The sequence below is a fragment of the Macrotis lagotis genome, chromosome 5 (assembly GCF_037893015.1).
Source record: "Macrotis lagotis isolate mMagLag1 chromosome 5, bilby.v1.9.chrom.fasta, whole genome shotgun sequence".
NCBI classification, from domain to species: Eukaryota; Metazoa; Chordata; class Mammalia; order Peramelemorphia; family Peramelidae; genus Macrotis; species Macrotis lagotis.
The window spans coordinates 77,873,355-77,894,147 of record NC_133662.1 but is presented as its reverse complement, the minus strand read 5'-3'; the positions used below and the strand labels follow the sequence as shown (position 1 = coordinate 77,894,147).

At 37.1% G+C, this 20,793-nt stretch overlaps 1 protein-coding gene and 1 pseudogene across 1 annotated transcript in view; both read right to left on the bottom strand.

The window, feature by feature from the left end:
- NT5E (5'-nucleotidase ecto) overlaps positions 1–19,720 on the bottom strand; it is an 80,756-nt gene extending 61,036 nt beyond the window's left edge. Inside the window, exon 1 of the mRNA XM_074187098.1 lies at positions 19,352–19,720. Within this exon, the coding sequence (XP_074043199.1) occupies positions 19,352–19,720 (369 nt within the window). The remainder of the gene's footprint in view (positions 1–19,351) is intronic.
- Positions 12,365–19,253, bottom strand: LOC141487654 (triosephosphate isomerase pseudogene; annotated as a pseudogene).
- Positions 19,721–20,793: the final 1,073 nt, after the last annotated feature.

Below are 20,793 nucleotides of genomic sequence, written 5' to 3'. Positions count from 1 at the left end.
TAATAAAGCTAGGATAGCTTTTTTTTTTACAGATGAATTTGAGAGATTAAGTAAGTTGCCCAGGGTTACACAACTAATAAATGTTCCGAGGCAGGATTTGCTGAAGCAGTGATGAAATCCAACATTCCATCCACTGTGTCTCCTCACTACCTTAGTAGGAGTATATATATATATATATATATATATATATATATATATATATATATGTATGTATGTATATGTACACACACACACACACACACACACACACACAAACCCATCACTAAAGCAAATTGCAGCTCCCATCACATACAGAGGTCATATAGAAGCTGTAATCTGGACTATTGAATGGATCCTGATAGATTTCAATTCAGAGCTGTTTTCACACAACAATAAAGCTTCAGAAAAGACTTGGGAGGAAAGCTACCTAGAGTAAAATTTAAAAATATAAAAATACAAGAAAACATACTTTGAGTACTATTTTCTATTCAAGTACGAGGTTTTGAGTGCTTACTCTCATGATGTTCTCTTCCCTTTTGTAAACATATTGTAGTCACCATCTCAGAGTTAAAATCATTTCATGTAAATGGAATGATTGTATTTTTTTTAAACCGTGAACCCCATGGGGTACTCTTGACTTGGACTGATTTCTAATACTTGTGAGACTTTCTCACATAATGATCAGGAAAATGGAGTTCAAAGGGAAATAGCATTCCATTATCTATTTAAAAAATCCACAAATGGAAAGAACATTAGGGAGCACCTAGCTCAACTTTCTCATTTTAGAGGTGTAGAAGCTGAGAACTAGAAAGGATTCTTCCTTAGCATCACACAATCAGCTGGTGGTAGAGCTAAGAGTCTTGATTTCTAGTCTAGTGAGTTTTTTCTCTCCCACATTGCCTCTCTGGCATCTTTGACAGCATTTTCTATTGTATAGTGGATATAGGGCTGGACCTGGAGTTAAGGAAGACTGATCTTCCTGAGTTTAAACTGGCCTTAGATAAGTTACTAGCTGTGTGACCCTGGCAAGTCAAGTCTCAGTTTTCTCATCTATAAAATGAGCTAGAGAAAGAAATGGCAAACCACTTTAGTATCTTTGCCAAGAAAATTCCAAATAGGGTCAAGAAGAGTTGGATAGAACTAAAATGACTGACAGCATCATTGTAGAGTAAAAAGAAAAGAATACTTGATCTAGAATTAAAGAATCAAGGCTTAAATTCTGTCTGCAAACCTCTAGTCAATTTGACTACCTGAATGGAGACCAGTTCCCACATACCCCAGGCAAAAGCCTAAAAATAATACCAAACTGAATAATGCTCGAAAAGGACAATGTGAAGCTATAATAAATGATTTTGTTGTTGTTCAGTCAGTTCCACACTTTATGTCTCCATTTAGGTCATACAGTAGTTTCAATTTCCTTTTCCAGCTCATTTTACAGATGAGGAAACTGAGGCAAACAGGGTTAAGTGGCTTGCCCAGGGTCATATATCTAGGATATATCTGAGGCCAGAAATGAATTCAAGTCTTCCTGACTCTAAGCCTGGTACAGGAAGAGCTTGCCCCAGTAGTCTACCCTAACACTACATAAAGTCAGCCAAAAGGCTGTAGTCAATAGGAAAGTCTGCCAGAAAGTCAACTGCCAGAAATGCCAGCAACCATACAAGCAAAAGAGACTGAGCCCTCTTAGAGAGATTAATTAGTGGAGAGAAAATTCATAAAGAGTATATGGAAATTTTCTGATCTCTTATATATGAAAAAGCTAATCAACACAACAAAATCACAAGTGGGATTCAATGTAAAAACATTGGTAATGTACTATTAATCTAAAAAAGAGAAGTTACAAAACTCAGCAAACCTCAAAGTGACAGGTCTAAATGTGACACATAACTATTGCATAACTATATTTATGCATTATAATGCATGAATTTCTAGTAAACATTTTAGTGGTTCTTCCTCACTTACATAGTCTTGATTCCTTGTTTCTTAACAGAAGGTAGGATATTTAATAGCAAAAGATGAAAATACCAGCAAACCCTAAAAATATAGGACAATTATTTTTATGTATATTTATACAAAGCATTCATAGTATATAGTCTTCAAAAAAACAATATATTGACTGGGAGGCAAAAAGAATATGCCAATGAGTCAAAGGGGTCTAAAGAACAAGTCATTATCAATTTGGTAATTACTGAACAAGATGAAGATACTATAATATTTACTACTGTTTATAGAAAAACCTTTGACCTGAGTCTGCATTCATGGCTTAGTCATTAGCTGCAAATATATATATATAAATATATATATATATATATATATATATAAATATATATATATATAAATATATAAATATATATAAATATATAAATATATATAAATATATATATATATATATACACACACACACACATATATATATATATATATACACACACACATATATATATATATATATATATATATATATAGAGAGAGAGAGAGAGAGAGAGAGAGAGAGAGAGTAGACACAAGCAGAGTGAGAAAGCAAGAGTATTTAATGTGCATATATAAAACTATTCTCTATTCAAAACACATCACCAAACCAGTGTTAGGAACAACTGATATAAACCTTGGGATCCTCAATGGTCATAGTGTAAATCTGTTATTTTTTTATTTTTTTATTTTTTCAAAGCAATGGGGTTAAGTGACTTACTGAAGGTCACACAGCTAGGTAATTAAGTATCTGAGGACAAATTTGAACTCAGGTCCTCCTGACTCCATGGTCAGTGCTGTATTCACTGCACCACCTAACTGCCCCATTATGTTTTTTCTGAATCTCAAATCCATTATAATTCTTCCTGAATAGAATGGAGTATGGCTAGTGTCTTAAAATATCCTATATTCATTTAATTTACATGGATGACATCACATTATGTTTCCATGAAATACTTTCTTCAGTAACATCAAAAAAATTTTTGCTTGATAAATGTAAAATTCTTAAGTTCCAAGAAAGAACAGACTGAAGATTTTGAGTTGAATCTGAAGGTCATACTAAATAAAATCAAGTGATACAAATATCAGGATGTATTGAAAATAAGGCTATTATGAAAAAGCTGAAGCTGTCTATATTGAATCTAACTGGAATGCTGAAGTCAAAGCTTAGTGGGTAGAAGATTTAGATATAATACCATATAATTATATAATACCATGTATACATCATTATATAATACCATATACTTTGTCCATAGCTTCATAGATAAAACATTTATCTACAGAAATTCAAGAATGTTATTTTAAATAAATGCTTTCATATTTTACTCTCATAATTTCTAAAATGAATGGATTGGAAAGCTCTCAGAATATAGATATGTAGTAGAAAAAATCAAAATCTTATGAGATTAGAACAAGGCAGTTATTTTCTCTCTGTCTACTTCTGGAGTTGACCAAAGAGGTTTTTAGGGAGTCAACAGAAGCTTACCTTACATCCTTGAACTCTTAGTCAGTTATTTAAAAAAAGCAGTCATTTTATTCAAAGGTGTAATAGCCTGAAGAACATTAAATAGAAAAGAATAATGACGGATAGGGACCTTGTTTAGCATTTTCTACTTGAACCTCATCAAAAAAGATGAGAATAAGGTAACAATAATATTAATATTTGAAAATTTGATTTTGAAAAAGAGACTTTGCAGGAGAAATTAAATCTTCATGGATGAAATTTATGATGAGATGGAGATCAACTCTATCATTTTATCTCCTGCTGGGAGTAGATTCTTTATATGAATCTACCAATCTACTTACATACCAATACCTTTCCATCTACACAATTAAATAGAAAAAGTAGAAAATTTCACTAGTGGGCTTATACTACAAGAAAGTCATTGATAAGAAAGTCCCTATAAAGAACAAAATATTTATTAAAGAACTTTTTGTGATAACAAATTAGATGTCCATCAGTTGAGAAATGGATTAACAAAATATGATATGTGAGTGAGGGAATATTACTGTATAGTGAGAAATTATATGTGATGAATTTAAAAAAAGCATGGAAATATCTACATGCTTTAATACAGTGTGACACAAGTAGAGTCAAAACCATATACAAAATGACTACAATAATAAAGGAAAAGGAACGATTTAAAAAGTAAACGTTGCAAAATTATAAGGAAAAAGCATAGATATAAGAAAACATTCCTACTTTATCCTTTGTAGAGGTAGAGAGGCATATACATGCTACACATTACACATATTTTCAGACTTTTAAAATGTACTATATAGTTATGCTGATTTTTCTCTTTTTTAATTTTTAAAAATACTTTAAAATATTGTTATATAGGATGATTCTTTGGAAGGTAGGGAAAAGGATAAATGGGGAAACTATGTAACCTAAAGAAATATTCTATATCAAAATAAAGTTTTTTAAAATGAGATATGTATATTTCATTTTTCATATATATATATGTGTGTGTGTGTGTGATGAACCCAGAATTATCACTGCTAGATCTGTAGCCCAAAAAAAGATCAAAGAAAGACGAAAAGGGCCCATATACACAAAAATGTTTATAGTCATTCTTTTTGTATTTGCAACAAATTGAAAACCAAGAAAATATTCAATTGAAGGCTGGTTGAACAAATTATGGCATATAAGTGTAATGAAATATCATTGTTCCATAAACCAGGATGAAAGGGAACATTTCATACAAACTTGGGAAGGGAAAAAAATATGTAATTGTAAATGGAAAAAATTTAAATAAGAAAGAAGATATCCAAACAAATCTTTATATAATATTAACAAAATATGGAATCTGCTACCCCAAGGAAGCTTTAAAGAAGATAAGTATTCCCTTGTCAAAAAGGAAGAGTATAGCTGTTTTAGACTGCATAAGAAGTTGAAACATATATAAAAATACTTCCTGAATAGACAGACAACTTCACAGCACAAGAGTAGTAAAATATAACAGTTATACATACTACAGGACCTATCAAATATAACTCATATTGATCTGCCATTGGATAGAGTCTATTAAATGGCTAAGATCCAAGAATAGAACCAAAAATTTTCTCCTGGATGACACTTCTAAGAATTCAACATATTGACAAAGAAATTTCAAACAGATGGATGAGTTAAGAGGATCAATTTATACAGAGTTTATCATAGTGATAACAAATTAGGCCAATGCTAACAGAAACACAGATGTTCCATTCTTAATAATCTCAAGATGTAAAGATCAATGCATATTTTTCAAAGAAATTGTAGAAACTGTGAGCTAGCTCTATCATATCAACTTGCAAAAACTTTGACATCTACCAAATAACTAAGCCATATCCAGAATTATACACCAGGGGCTTACTAGTCTTCATAAACTAACAGATGCCAAAAACTTATACTATAAATAACAAGAAGCCCTGCTATAACCTTTATAATTAAAAAAATAAACTGTTCTGGAATTGAAATAGTATTACAGACAAAGCAGTTGCTCTAAAACTCATACCTAACTGACCAACAAAAATTAAAGAACATTTTAAATAGATATCAACATAACACATTTTAAAAATATAGAGATCTAGAGCCAAAATTTAAATGGGGTGGGAAAAGGATGAAGTACATATCATTTCTGTCATTGTCTAGAATACTGGAGCTGGCTCAATGATGTTTTCAATGAACCTACAGAGAAGTTTATAACCCAATATTTTAATTCAATTACCAAAAACAACCATTTTATTCACTTAAAGCCCATGATATTGAATTTCCCTAAGACTGTTTCTAACTAAACTACCTCAAACAAGCTAAGAATGTTATAATAAAATCAACAATAATTAGTTAAAATTTGAATTTATAGCACTATGTAGTTTACAAAGCATCCAACACTCCCTGTGAAGTAGATGGGACTCTCCCTGTGAGGTAAATAGGCTCTTCTTACGGTGATGAGATCAAGTCTCAGAATAGCAGTGCTACATCAAAAAAAAAAAAACACAACCCAGTGCCATATCAAAAATGCAGTCAATGTTCTCTTTGAAAGTTTTTATCACAGACTCAGCTCTTACTGAATCACTATCACCTTTCTGGCAGAAATTGTATAAAACCATTACCACAAAAATCTTAAGATACAGAGATAAACACAATTTTTTCTCTAGTTGCCTCCACAACTGTTAGTATAATAGATGACAGATGTAAAAGATACAGAGATATACCCACAAGTCGAAAACTTCTCAAGAGTCCTTCACTTACCTTAATTACTCACTAGGGTCTTATTCTTTCTCTTATTTTCTTTTCTAGAGTACCCACAGGCATCAGAGTTATTCATTATAGTTAAGTTTACCAGTATTGGTCACTACCTGTCTAACTCTATTAATACCAGCTAGTAATTACTAGTAATACTAAATAAATAAGGACAATCCTTACCAAATTGACTCTGCTGCTATCCACTGCCTCAGTGTTGAAATAGTTACTGCCATTTTGGTCCCAATCATTAAGGCTGATGTGGATAATTTTATGGATAATAGTACTAATTCTTACATATAACAGCAAATACTATGCATATTTTAATTTTAAAGAGAAACTAAAATGCAAAGAAGTTAAGTAACTTGATCATGGTTACATAGCTGGTTAAATCTCAGTAATGAGACTCAATCATAGGCATGTTATTTCTACCAAATATGACTGGTAATCCCTATTTGTTAACTTTATAAATTTTTATTCTCATTGGAAATTCAAAATTTATTTGACCTTAATTTCTTGTATGCATTTTAAAATCATATGCATTGTCCATCAAATGAGATGATGTATGTCAAAATGCTTTGCTATATAAATGTAAATAATAATTAAACATATATATTTCTTCATATGATTATACAACTCGTATTCCATGGACCAATTCATGGATTTCTGAATAAGCACATATTTTTGTCATAATTGTTTTCTTTTCTTGGAAACTGCTCTATTACTTTCTAAATGTAGTTTTCTAAAATTGGTATCTTTATGTCCACATTCATTTGCAACCAAAATTATATTTAAACTTCATATTCCCTGTATCTCTGAAAAAGCATTTCTCCCATCAGATTGGATGTTTGTAAAAAGTTCAACATGAACACAATGAATTCCTGGGAGCAGGGGGCTATCAGGTCACCTAAGGAGTGGTGAACTGTCCTAGACTGGAAATGGAGTAAGTCAAAGTTCTCAAGCTGATCAGCAGTAGGATCAAGATCCACCAATAGTTTCTATACATTCAGGATGGGGAAGATGAAGAAACCCAGTCTCATTTTTCATCTTGAAATCTCTCACACCTAGCATTTCACCTTGAAATTTCTCACACCTAGCATTACTTGGCACAAAACAGACACTAAATAGATTTTTGCTGAATTAACTGAAGTTGAACCATAGCATGATGTTTTTATGTTTTATGCATTTTTTAAGGTAAATGATTTTCTAGGCACAATTTTATATTGTTAGTCCAATATGTGTCAAATTGCATATTTACTTTCCCCCAACTTTTTGCTTTATTCAATCTTCTAAAATATTTTTTGGACATAATGATGATGACATTGATACTAATAGCTCATCTCTATAAAAGCACTTACTATATACCTGATATTGAGCTTGGCAATTTGCAATTATTATTATCTCATTTGATCCTCACAACCACCCTGGGAGGCAAGTGTTATTAGTATTTCCATTTTGCTGATGAGGAAACTGAGGTAAATAGAGGTCAAATGACTTGCCCAAAACCACACAGCTAGAATTATGATTAACTGGGTATGGGGATCTCCCAATAAAGGAACTTTCTTTACCATTGCAAGTAGTGTCTAGCCTGACATAAATAATTTTAGAGAGTTCCCTAAGGCACTGCTTTCCACTGTACCACTGAAAGTTTTTATTTGTTCTCCTCCAACTCTTATATTTCTAGTTTGCAATCATGTTTTTTTTTTTCAAGGCAATGAGATTAAATGACTTGTCCAGGGTCACACAGCTAGGCCAGATTTAAACTTAGGTACTCCTGACTCCAGGGCCAGTGCTCTATCCACTGCACTACCAACTGCGGCTAGTTTGTGTTTATTTCCCAAGCCTTTGTAGCCATATGGAAACTTTCTCATTTTTATATCCAAAAACTTAATGTAAAAAAATGAACTTTACCACAGTTTAAGGCTTTAAAATCAATTTACCAAACACTTATTAAGCAACCACTATACAGAAGAATGTACTAATCTCACCATCTTTCATCTTTTTTCAATAATTATACTAGAATCTTTAGGCTGAAAGGGATCTTGAGGGATAATATGGCTTTATCTCCTCTTTCAGACTTTATCAAGAAAAAAATGGCCATCTATTTAAAACTTTCAAGGGATGAGGATTTCACATCTTCCACCAAATCCATTCAATTTTTTTTCAAGCCAAATGTCTAAAGTGCTAGTTTCCATTCAGGCGAAAGTTAAATGAAAAATAAACAAAATGAGATTGGCATCTGGTAAAATAGCATCAAATCACACTTCCTTTCCAATTCTGCAGCAAATGCAAAACAGGAGTTAACATTTTATAAACTGTTGAGAGAACAGTCTGATTCTTTCATACCTTCCTCTATGCATCTGTCAATATTTCATTTGGCCAGGCTTCTTTACAAGAATCCTGGGGATGGCAGGGAATATTCCATGTTTACCAAGAATGGGTCTCAGAACTTTTTCTGAGTTATATTGTGAGTCAATGTAGAGCAAAGAACACACTAAAAAGACTTGATTTGGGGGTCACTTTATCCGATTACTTAAAGCACTGCTCATGAGCCTGGTCAGGAGTGTGGAAGGAGAGTATGGGCTGGAAAGAGGAAATCTCACTGAATTTAACCTCAAGTAAGATTTGTAATCCTGCATGAATTCTAGATGACTGGCTAAAGTTTAGCATCCCTAGATTATGAAAGAAATATCATATCCAGTACAATGGGAAAGAAATTTGTTTGTAGAGCCAGAAAAATGTAAGGTTCAAGTCCTTACTTTGTCACTCACACGGGGGCATCAAAATCTTTTTTCAATGAACAAGTATTTTGGGGGTTTTTTCCCATTCATCTTACCCTACAAGTAAAAAATAAATCCAAAGCATGTAGTAAATATCATATCGGATCTTGAAAGACCTTGGTTTCCTTATTTGTAATGTGTTCTTCAAAGGTTCCTTCTAGTTCTAATATTATAATCCTTCTTTCCTAGAAGAATAACTCTTATTGGAATACCTTTTTATGTACAAAAAAGCAGGAGCACAGCATAATGGAAGAAGCTTGGACCAGAATTAGGAAAAAACTGTGTTTGAATTTCACTTCCAATACTTATAATTTTGTGACTCTAGAAAAATAATTTAATTTTTCTTATTCCCAGTTTCTTCACCTGTAAAATAATAATAGTTAACATTTATACTATATGAAGTCAACTAACATCTATTAAATAACTACTATGTGTTAAACACTAAACTTAGTAAAATAAAGATAGTTAAAAGTTACATAGGGTCAAAATAATATTTTAAGGTTAGCAAAGTGAATGATTCACAGATGTTATTTCTTTTTGATCTTCAAAACAACTCTATGAAGTAGATGCTATTATTATTTCCATTTAATGGATGGGGAAACTAAGACTGAGTAAGATTAGGTGACTTGTTCAGTGTTAGAAAACTAAGTATACATTTGAGGTAGGATTCAAACTCAGGTCTGAGCCAAACTTCAATTCTAACACACTAGACTAATTTACCACCTGTGTACCTCAATGGGGCTTATAATACCTACTTCACAGGATTATTTTGAAGGTCAAAATAATTAAATATATACAAATACTATATAAAAAGTATGTTTGATATGGTGGAGTCAGATTTAGAGATTCAAGTCTAATGTGTATGACTTCCAGTGTGACTGTGGATAAAATGCTAAATCTTTCTGAACTTCAGTTCTTTATCTATAAAATGTGTGTGGTGACAGGGATTGGGATAGGGAATTTGAATAGATAATCTTTAAATTTCATTCCAGTTCTAAATATATCTTAAATGTATAAATGTGTAAATGTACCTTGTAAGACTGTACATGTATAACCTATATCAATTGCTAGTCTTCTCAATGACGGGGGAGGAAGAGGAAGGGAGAGAATTTGGAACTCAAAATAAAAAAAAGATAGCATTAAAAATTTTTTACACGTGAATGGGAAAAAATAAAATATTGAATCAGTTATATATGTATGGCAGATAATATTATATATATTCATTTACTCAGTAATCATAATTTTCTTTATTAGCACTGATACTTCGTAAGAGGAAAAGATAAGGATCCTTTGTCTCAAATTCCTAATTATTTTTGTAATTATTTTTAATATCTATTGGCTACCAAATTAGAAAGAATTTACCCTGGGCAACCTTTTATTGCCTTTCAATAACAGTCAAAACTCTTTAAGTCAGTAACAAGGGATATCTATAGGAAAAATTATTTCTTTCATGTAAGCATGTCAATATAATTTATTAAAACTTTGTTAGGTACCAGATTTGTGCTAGAGGTGCTGAGGAAACAAGGACAAAAATGGAACAGTTCTTTGCACTAGAGAAGCTTAAGGCCATCTGTAGGATGAACTTTGAAGGAAGCAAGGGATAGAGGTGAAGGGAAAGAAGGGAGGAGGAGTACATTCCAGATACGGGAAATGATATCAAAGCTGAATGTGGAGACAGTTGATTCTCATCATTCAGATTACTTAAAGTTTTCTCACTAGATTTTTTCCCACATCCATCCCCAAGGGATGGAATGAAGATTGAATATCATGTAAGAACTGTAAACTGATAGTTGGTCAACAGATATGAAGATATCTATAGCTACATGAAAAAATGAGAGACCACTTCACATGTATCAGAAATGGCAAATGCTGGAGGGGATGTGGGAAAGTAGGTACACCTGTTGGTGGAGTTGTAAAATGGTCCAATCAATCTGGAGAAAAATTTGGAACCATGCTCAAAGGGCTATATAACTGTGTATGCTCTTTGTCTCAGAAATGGCACTATTAGTTCTGAATCTCAAAGAGATCGAAGAAAAAGAAGGACCTACCTACATGTACAAAAATATTCATAGCAGCTCTTTATGGTGGCAAAGAAATTGAGGAAATGCCCATTAATTGGGAAATAACTGAAAAAGCTGTAGTAGATGATTGTGTTGAAATTCTAGTGTGCTCTGAAGCAAAAAACACTATACACCCTAACAGCAACATGGGGGTGAGGATCAACCTTGATGGACTCACTCATTCCATCAGTGCAACAATCAGGGACAATTTGCGACTGTCTAATGGAGAATACCATCTATATCCAGAGAAAGAACTGTGGAGTTTGAACAAAGACCAAGGACTATTACCTTTAATTAATTAGTTTATTTATTTATTTATTTGTTCATTCATTCATTTATTTTTAGGTTTTTGCAAGGCAAACGGGGTTAAGTGGCTTGCCCAAGGCCACACAGCTAGGTAATTATTAAGTGTCTGAGACCGGATTTGAACCCAGGCACTCCTGACTCCACAGCTGGTGCTTTATCCACTGCGCCACCTAGTCCATCCCATATTACCTTTAATTTAGGAAAAAAAACCCTGATATCTTATTGTCTGATCTTGCTATCTCTAGTGTGTTTATTCCTTAAGGATATGATTTCTCTCTCATCACACTCAATTTAGATCAATGTATACCATGGAAACAATGTAAAGACTGACAAATTGCCTTCTGTGGGGGGTGGGGGGAGGGAAGTAAGATGGGGGAAAATAGTAAAACTCAAAATAAATAAAATCTTTATAAAAAAAGGAATTCTATTGTGCTCTAACAAATGGCAGGGGTAATACTTTCAGAAAAACATAGGAAGGTGTATATAAACCTTTGTAAAGTGAAGTGACCAGAACCAGGAAATTGTTGTATGCAGAAACAGTAATATTGTAACTATGATCAATTGTGAAAGACTTAGCTACTCTGAACAATGAAATGATCAAAGATAATTCTGAAAAATACAAGGAAAAATGCTAAACTACTTCCAGAGAGGGAGCTAATGAACTTTTGAGTACAAATTGATATAATTTTCTCATTTTATTTTTTGGGTTTTTTTTGATGACATGGTTAATATGAAAATTTTTTATATGAATTCAAGTGTATAAAGCATATTGTTTTCTTTCTCAGTGGGAAGGGAGGGACTGGAAGGAGGGCAAGAATTGGGAACTCAGAATTTCAAAAATAAATAAATAAAATATATGTTTTGATAAGAACAAGAAGTACACTGCCAGAGTATAGATATAATAGGCAGGCAGCACAAGTTGCAGAAATGACTGGTAGAGTTCAAGAACAATATTCAGTGGACCCTGATTGAGGGATGGAGGTCAGGGTAATCTCAGATACTTAAAATTACATAACTTATCTTCATTGGAAAATAAAATGTCTCTCTCTCTCTCTCTCTCTCTCTCTCTCTCTCCTTTGCTTTTTTTGTAAGGCAATGTAGTAAAGTGACTTGCTCAAGGTTACACAGCTAAGTAATTATTAAGTGTCTGAGGCTGGATTTGAACTCAGGTCCTCCTGATTCCAGGGCTGGCAATCTATCCACTGCACCACCTAGCTGCCCCCAAAATGAAATGTCTTTCAATATTTTTATTCCCTGAGGTTCTTTGGTACAGTGCCATTCACATGTTTTTTGTCTCCTGCTAGTAAATATGAATATTCAGATTAGTATAGGAAAGGGCAAAGGACCAAATGAAGACAATGCTTTTCCTGAAGAGTCAGAATAGCAGAAATAAAAGTACTCCTTTGCATCCAATGGACCTGTTTGATGGTGAACACTCTGTATTTAATTCAGTTATATCAGAGAAATGTCTTCTAAGGAAACCAGAGGGATCCACAAACCTTTTGGTTCTCCTCCTCTGAGCTAGTCATTATGTTTGCATTTGAGCTCTTGGTTGCTTTGAAAGTCTGGTGAATAGTGCTAGAAATCTATATGATCTCCATTTGGAATTACACTAATAAAGTGAACTCATGGAACTCATGAAAAAATTGTTTCTACCAACACACATTAACAGCTCTGCAACTCAATCTTAGAGAGTTGCCTAGACATGCATTTTTTTTAAATGGCCAAAATGGGAATTTGTTTTGCTGTATGCTTTTTTTTTTTTGTGCTTCCTTCAAATTTACAGTAAATGGAAAAAGGCCTGGTCCATTAGAGGATCTGAGAAGTAGTGCATTACACAATCTACATGAGGGACAAAGGTGTAGATCACAGGGGATGGGGAACCAACATCACAATCACATGGGAAGAGGAGGGATAAACCAGACTAGTCTAGCCTAGTCCTAGCTCTGTATGTATGGGACTCAGGAGGACCACGTGAAGAGCTTAGTTTTTGGCTTGGATGATGTCCAGAAATTCAGGTTTAAGGGGCGCTCCACCCACCAGGAAACCATCCACATCAGCCTGGCCGGCAAGCTCCTTACAGTTGGCCCCTGTCACAGAGCCTCCATAAATGATTGTGATACATTGTGATACACTTTCTGAGACATGGGTCTTAAGCCAGCCCCGAAGCTTCTTGTGTACCTCCTGAGCCTGCTGAGGAGTAGCTGTCTTGCCAGTACCAATAGCCCAGACCGGTTCATAGGCTAGAATGACTTTGCTCCAGTCCTTCACGTTGTCTGCAATGGCCTTGGTCTGGTCAAAGACAACCTTCTCAGTGATTCCAGCTTCCCTCTCATCCAACTTCTCACCAATACAGGCAATCACTCCTAGGCCTTCTGACAGAGCCTGGGCCATCTTCTGCCCAATAAGCTCATCTGACTCCCCAAAGATGTGTCTCCTTTCAGAGTGTCCCAGGATCACCCAGCTGGCGCTTCAATCCTTAATCATGGCAGGGTTGATCTCCCCAGTAAAAGCTCCCTTGGGCACTTGTAGCAGTTCTGAGCAGCTACACAAAATTTTCCATCCAGTTTCTGGTGCACGAAGTCAAGGTAGATAGAAGGAGCTCCATATACCACTTCGGTGTTGGCGGGCACCTTGGCCCCATTGAGCAAAGCGACGAGATCCCCCAGAGCCTTCTTGTCCCCATTCATCTTCCAGTTGCCCCCGATGAAGAACTTGCATGGCGCCATGGCTCTGGGGAAGCGGCGGCTCAGAGGAGAGTGAAGGTCAGCTGCCGCGCCTTGTGTATGCTTTTTACAGAGATTTTATTTTGTCTTTATTGTGATGGGAGGGAAACAAGTGCTTGTTAGCTGAGGAGGGGGAAAAAAAGCTCCTCCAAAGAAGGAAAAGAAAAAATGAGAGTTGTCCAGAACACAGATTAAAAGAGTTGCTCAAAGTCACAAAGCCAATGTTAGGCCTTGAACCCAGGTCATTCTGGTTCTAAGGCCAGCTTCTATTTCATTATGCCAAGCTGTCTCTCAGGGACTAAATATTTATGAAATGATAAGATCCCTGAGTTCAGTTTTCTGAAGATAGGTGACAATATTGTGAAAGACAAGCTAATGAGGTTGCTTTGTACTGGGCACCTGAAAAATAACCCAAGGAAAGCTTGTGACCTAAACTAGAGCTCATGGTTGATCCCAAAATAAATCAATACAGATGACAAGGTGCTGTGGTTGTGAGGGCTTTGACTACAGGCATTACTATGTAATTGCTCTACATGGGAGACTTTATTCCAACACAATTCATACACCAGCTGATAAGCTATTTGCTGTCAAAAATCTGGGTTTATAGTATTTGGTGATGGCCCCTATACAATTCTTCTCATCCCTTCCCTCCTGACCCAAGTCTCCATCTTGGTTTCAAAAAAGCTGTGAATGCACTGACCAGAGAATTCTGGCTTCTAATTAGATCTAAAGAAACCTAACCATATTATCTCACAGTTCACACCTCTCTTATCATGTCCACATGAATTATGAAGAGAGATGCTGTTAAGTCTTTTGCTTAAATCTTTGTGTACTATGACTCTGACATTCCTCCATTCTGAAAGAGCAACAAAGAAATTATATTTAATAATTAAACATCTTCTTGTTCTTTATGCTCTGTGTGTGTGTGTGTGTGTGTGTGTGTGTGTGTGTGTACGTACATAGCTGTAAATTACTTGTGACTTCAAATCCTTTCAGAAACAGGTATATAAAATTAGATTGGCAACATTACTCTGAAACTGGTAGAAAACATTAAGTGATCTGAACATTTTCGAGGGTCATTTCTCTCCACCGACTGCTTACAGAAGCAGATCCCAGGTCAGAACCTATATTATTTTCACTGCTAAATAGAATGAAGAGAATATGATCTGTAAAGTACCTCTCCTGTTCTAAGATCCTCTGACTGTAATACCATCAAAGAGTTTCCAATACAATGGGAGAGAGAAAAGATATAACAATACTAGATCATTGCTTTAAAGTTTCTTCATTTACAATTTTACACTTATTAGTTGGGTAATCATGCATAAGTTAATTGACCTTTTTGATCTGATTGATTTCCTCAATAGGTAAGGAGGGTAACAATTTCCATTCAGTTCTTCCTGAGAGTTGTGAAGGACATAGGGTACACTTTGTAAACTCCAGAGCAATATAATTCATCACTTGTTCCATAGTGTTATTAGCATACTGTGGACTAATGGTTAGGACATTGGACCTGAAGTTTATAAACTCCAGAGCAATATAATTATATCATTTGTTCCATAACAATATTAGTACAGCATGGACTAGTAGTTAGAACACTGGACCTAAATCAAGAAGACCTGACTCTAAATTACCACGTGACTTTGAGGCAAGTCATCCAATCTCTATGACACTCAATTTCCTCTTTGAAAAATTAGTAGATGTATGAGGTGGACTTTAATGTTTCTTTCCAGTTCTAAATCTATGAACCTATGACCCTAATGATGTAATGACACTGAGGTGGGTTTTACTGTAATCATTAATTATAAGGCTGTGAAGAAACATCGGTTAACATGGCACAAGCTATGTCTGCAATGCCCAGCACCCACCTGCTACACACACACACACACAACCTGTCTGAGATGCCAGGAAAGCTAAACTGATTTACAGTGATGCCAAAATGCTGACTAAAGATGGTTCTTTCTCAAAACTCTCTTGAATACCCTATAAAACCAGAGGATAGGAAAAAAAAAATAAATGTCCAAGGAGTACAAATTATAACTAGTATTTGTTTTGCTCCCAAAAGTGCCCAACAAATCCTTGGCAGGAAATGAGCTCAATTGACTCAGTGTATGTCATGGCCAAGGCCCTGCTCCAGGCAATATAATAGTGGTAATTCACCTGAATAGAGGTAGGAAAAAAATCCTAGGAAGAGACGATGTGGGGAGGGGAATATGAATAAACACTAACCTCCCAGAATTTAACTGACCTTTTCTATACAGTTTTGAGCAATGGTTTTCTTATAAAAACATAAGCTCCTATAGGGCAGGACTTATTTTTTTCTCTTAGAATTCCCCTGAAAATAGCACACAGAAAATATTTAATTAAAATTCCAATTGGAAAACAGTGCCATCAAATGCCCAGAAAACAGCAACTGATTGAGGTAAGAGGAGAGTGCAGCACAATGAGCAACAGAATTTCTGAATTTTTACCATTGAGGAAAACTTATTTTTTAATTTCAAGGCATTCTGAGCTCAGGGACATTGTCAAAAACCGATGGTTGAGGAGTGGCTAGGTGGCGTAGTGGATAAAGCATCGGCCTTGGAGTCAGGAGTACCTGGGTTCAAATCCGGTCTCAGACACTTAATAATTACCTAGCTGTGTGGCCTTGCACAAGCCATTTAACCCCATTTGCCTTGCAAAAGAAAAAAAAGTCAACTAATCAATAAACTTTGTCTATAGTAGACATAATTAGGTCACACTATAAATTGTACTAAGACTTTGGGGTCATTGAGTATTACCAAAGATTACTTGCATGTGAAAAATAGAATGAAAAAACATTAGAGAATTTTCAGAACTTGAAGAAAGAAGTGGGTCAGCCAGTCTTGTAGCAGTGAGAACAAATGGGCAAATAACCTAAGTCTTGTTCTTGTATCAAATGGGTGCCTAGAGTATGTTGAACAGGTCCTTCATGGGGGAGTTAAAGGAAGACAAAGACAAGATCCACACAGGATGAAATGGCATGGATGGAATGTATCCCATCCTGGTGGGGGATTGGAAATGAAAGCAAAGACTTGGTAGCAGATCCACTGAGGTAATAATAAAAAACCCCATTTTATAACATGGCTAACTTAGAAACTGAACAAACTGAAATATATTACAGGGAAAAAATTGTGATCCACACTACAGTGGAACACCAATACCCTGTGGTAAAAGCCCATTATCGAAAGTTAATTGTATTTCCTGGCAACAACATTCTAAAACAGTCCAATTATTTTGAGTGCTATGTGAAACAAGGAAATTCCAGGAAAACAAAAAGAGGATTTGAACATTTCTTTGAAGTTCCTTATAATGCCCTTCTGGCATGGATCTTATCATTACCCAAAAGATCCCTCCATAAACAAGCCTGACTTTTTTTTTAATTTTTTAAAATTTTTTATTTTTTTCTGACTTCTTATCATCAACTTTTTTCCATATTCCCTAATTTGACTTAAATAGATAGACTTGAAAGACACATCACAAAGCATTCTCTTTCTACAATACTATAGCCAACTGTTCCACAGAAAAGGAAACAACAGTATTGCTTTACATATGAAATACAAAGAAGCTAAAATTTGTTCTACTCTTCTCAAAGGAAATAAAGACAAAGGCTTTGTAGCAAGACTGCTACTAGTAGTCATGTTTCAATAATGTTTTATGGTTCTCAAAAAGTACTTATCTCACATTATTCCTATGCTGATCCCTGGGCCTAGAATCAGTTAGACTTGAGTACGAATCCAGCCTTCAAGCATTTTGAGTTGTGTGACTATGAGTAAAATGGGCAAATCACTTGTTTGCCTCAGTTTCCTCATTTGTAAAATGGGGGAAATCAAAGTACCTACTTCCAATGGTTGATGGGAGGATTAAAGGAGATATCTGTAAATCAACAAATAGGCTGCAACATACTATCTTACAGAGTTGTCTAGGAGCCCTGCAAAGGTGAGTGGCTTGCCAAAGAACACAAAGCAAGGTGGGGCTTATTCCATGACTCCTAGCCTAGCCACATTAGTCTGCCTCTGCCCATTTTGTGTAAATACATCATAGCTATGCATTTATATGTGCATGTATTCATAAAATAAATAAATGCTAGGCAGCATAGTGGATTGAGCTCTGACATAAGAATCAGTGAGAGCTGAGTTCAAACTGGACCTCAGACACTTCTTACTAGCTGTATGATTCTGGCCAAATCACTTAACATCATTCTATTTGCCTCATATTCCTCATATGTAAAATGGGTGCGTGTGTGGGGTTAATAAGAACGGTTACCTTCTTATTTTTTTGCAAGGTAAACGGGGTTAAGTGGCTTGCCCAAGGCCACACAGCTAGGTAATTATTAAGTGTCTGAGGATGGATCTGAACTCAGGGACTCCTGACTCCAGGGTCTGTGCTCTATCCACTGCGCCACCTAGCAGCCGGTAGTTACCTTCTTATTAACCCCACACAAAGGGCATCACAAACATTAAAGTGCTATATAAATGATACTAGCTATTCCGTGTAAATTCCTTCTCTAAAGTCCTATTTTATAACTTCTATTGTAACAAGTCAATGACCTCAAGAGTCACAGAAAGCTATGGCAGCCGGTCAAACGTGGTAAATCAGAAAGACTGAGCAGTCTCTAATAAAGAGATTCCGTTTGTCAACAGAAGGTAACTTTAGCTACATGACAGGAGAATCATCTCCTGAAGGATGAGCACCAGGTGCCAACTTTTTTGTTTTTTGGCCTGTCACTAAGCAACTCCGAAGATGAACTGCTTAAGAGTACAAAGAAGTTCAGGATTTAAGTGACTGGAGAGACTGACTGCTCGCAGCAGTAATAGCTAACATGTATAGAGAGGGTTTGACGTTTGCTATATTGCAGCAGGATTAAATGCCCTTATTTCTACCAGTTTCCTTGAGGGCAGGGCGCTCTTCTGTCTTGCTTTGTGACCCCCGAGAATAATAAAGTGCTCAGGACGCCAGGGATGCCTGTTGACGGATAAATAGTGGCTTAAAGGTAGCCGAAATTGAGCCGACCTAACCATTTCTGAGTCACTCTTCCACTCTCTGTTGCTTCTAGTCTTCCCATCCCTTTAATTTAATAAGGTAAAAAATACGTTCGCCGGGGAAATAACCCCTTGGATCAGCTTGTTATTAAAAAAAGGGATGTGCCAGTCAGTCAGCCAATAAACTTTGTAGCAGACGCACGGAAGCTTACCTGGCTCTTCCTCTCAGCCTCCCACTAGATGAGGGACCCCCCTCCCGCCCCCCCCCCCCCAAGAGTCTCCTCTTGCAGACAAGCATCCTTCCTCTTACCATTGCATCGTACCCCAGGGCGGTCATGAAATGCGCCACCTCGGCGCCCTTGTACACGGTGAACCAGACGGTACCCTGGTACTGGTCCCCGGCGTCCAGCAGCAGCACGTTGGGCTCGGCCCGGCGGATCTCCTGGACCTTGGTGTGCAGGCGGGCCACGCCGCCCACGCAGCGGGCCGGCACGCTGCATTTGCCCGAGTCTTCGCTGGTCTGCTCCAGCCGGCTGTGCAGGTCATTGGTGTGCAGGATGGTGAGCTTCCAGGAGCTGGCCCCGGCCGCCAGGAGGACGTGCAGGAGGAGCAGCGGCAGCTGCCCGCGGGGGCTCGCGGCTCTGGCTCGGCTTCTCGGGGATCCCGGGGCTCGCCTCATCCCGGCCAGGCTCCGGGGCGCTCGCTGCTACGCGCGGCCCTCAGTGGCCCCGCGAGGAGTCCGGGGCAGCCCTAAGGCTCCGGGGGTGCAGGGGCGGGGCGAAGGGAACAAGCTCCTCCAGCTCTGCCCCCCCTTCCTCCTCTTCCCCGTCTGGGGCCCCGGAGACCCGGAGCAGCACCGCCCTCAGTCCCCCTGCCTGGCCTGGGACAAAACGCACGCACCCGCTTCTCCACCTGGCTCCTTCTGTCTTGCCAAGCCAGCAGAACCCGAGACTGGGCGTCGCGCCGGGCGCGGGCTGTCCTTGTGCTCTGGGCCGGGTCCAAATGGGGAGACTCTGTTCTCTGCCCAGAGCCACTGCAGGCGGAAAGAAGGTGGAAAGAAAGAAGGAAGCGGGAGCGCCCCCGGCTTCGAACTTAAAATTGGTCCATTCTTCTACTTTCGGAGAAGGATCCCGCGGGTGGGTGTGGACGTGGGTTTGGGCGTTCCAGAGAAAGGAATGGAGAATTCTGCCCACCCACTCTACAGAGTCAAGCTCTTTGCTGGCAGCATTTCTTTTCTCTTTGACAGTTCCCTTCTTTCCTCCTTGACAGCCCCGGCTTAAGCTTGTGGAGATGCAGCAAAAGCCGCGTGCACGCGTCATTAAAGAGAAGACAGACCCCTTTAGTAACTGACATCAGCACTTTGGTTGAGCATCGAGGATGGTATTTATACAATTTTTTGACCACCAAGTGTACTTCCCAGCTGGCAAAATGAACAGAGAGAGAGCGAGAGCGCGCAGTGGAAACCCCGTACGGGCCCAGCCCAAAGCCCACATCTGCCCTCCTTGGCTTCCAGCCATTCCATGCTTTTGTGGCCACTTTCTAAACTACCCCGAACTACTGAAGGCAGCTGGGTGCAGTTGATCCTGACTGGGGGCAAGTCACTTGATCTCTCTCAAGCTCAGTTTCCTCTTTTGCAAAAGAGGAGAAAATAAAGCAGCCTCTACTGAAGCACTCAGACTTGCTGCGAGGAGTAAATGAAGTACTCTGTAGACTTCATGAGGATTATCTTTGTCATCATTATCTTTTGAACAC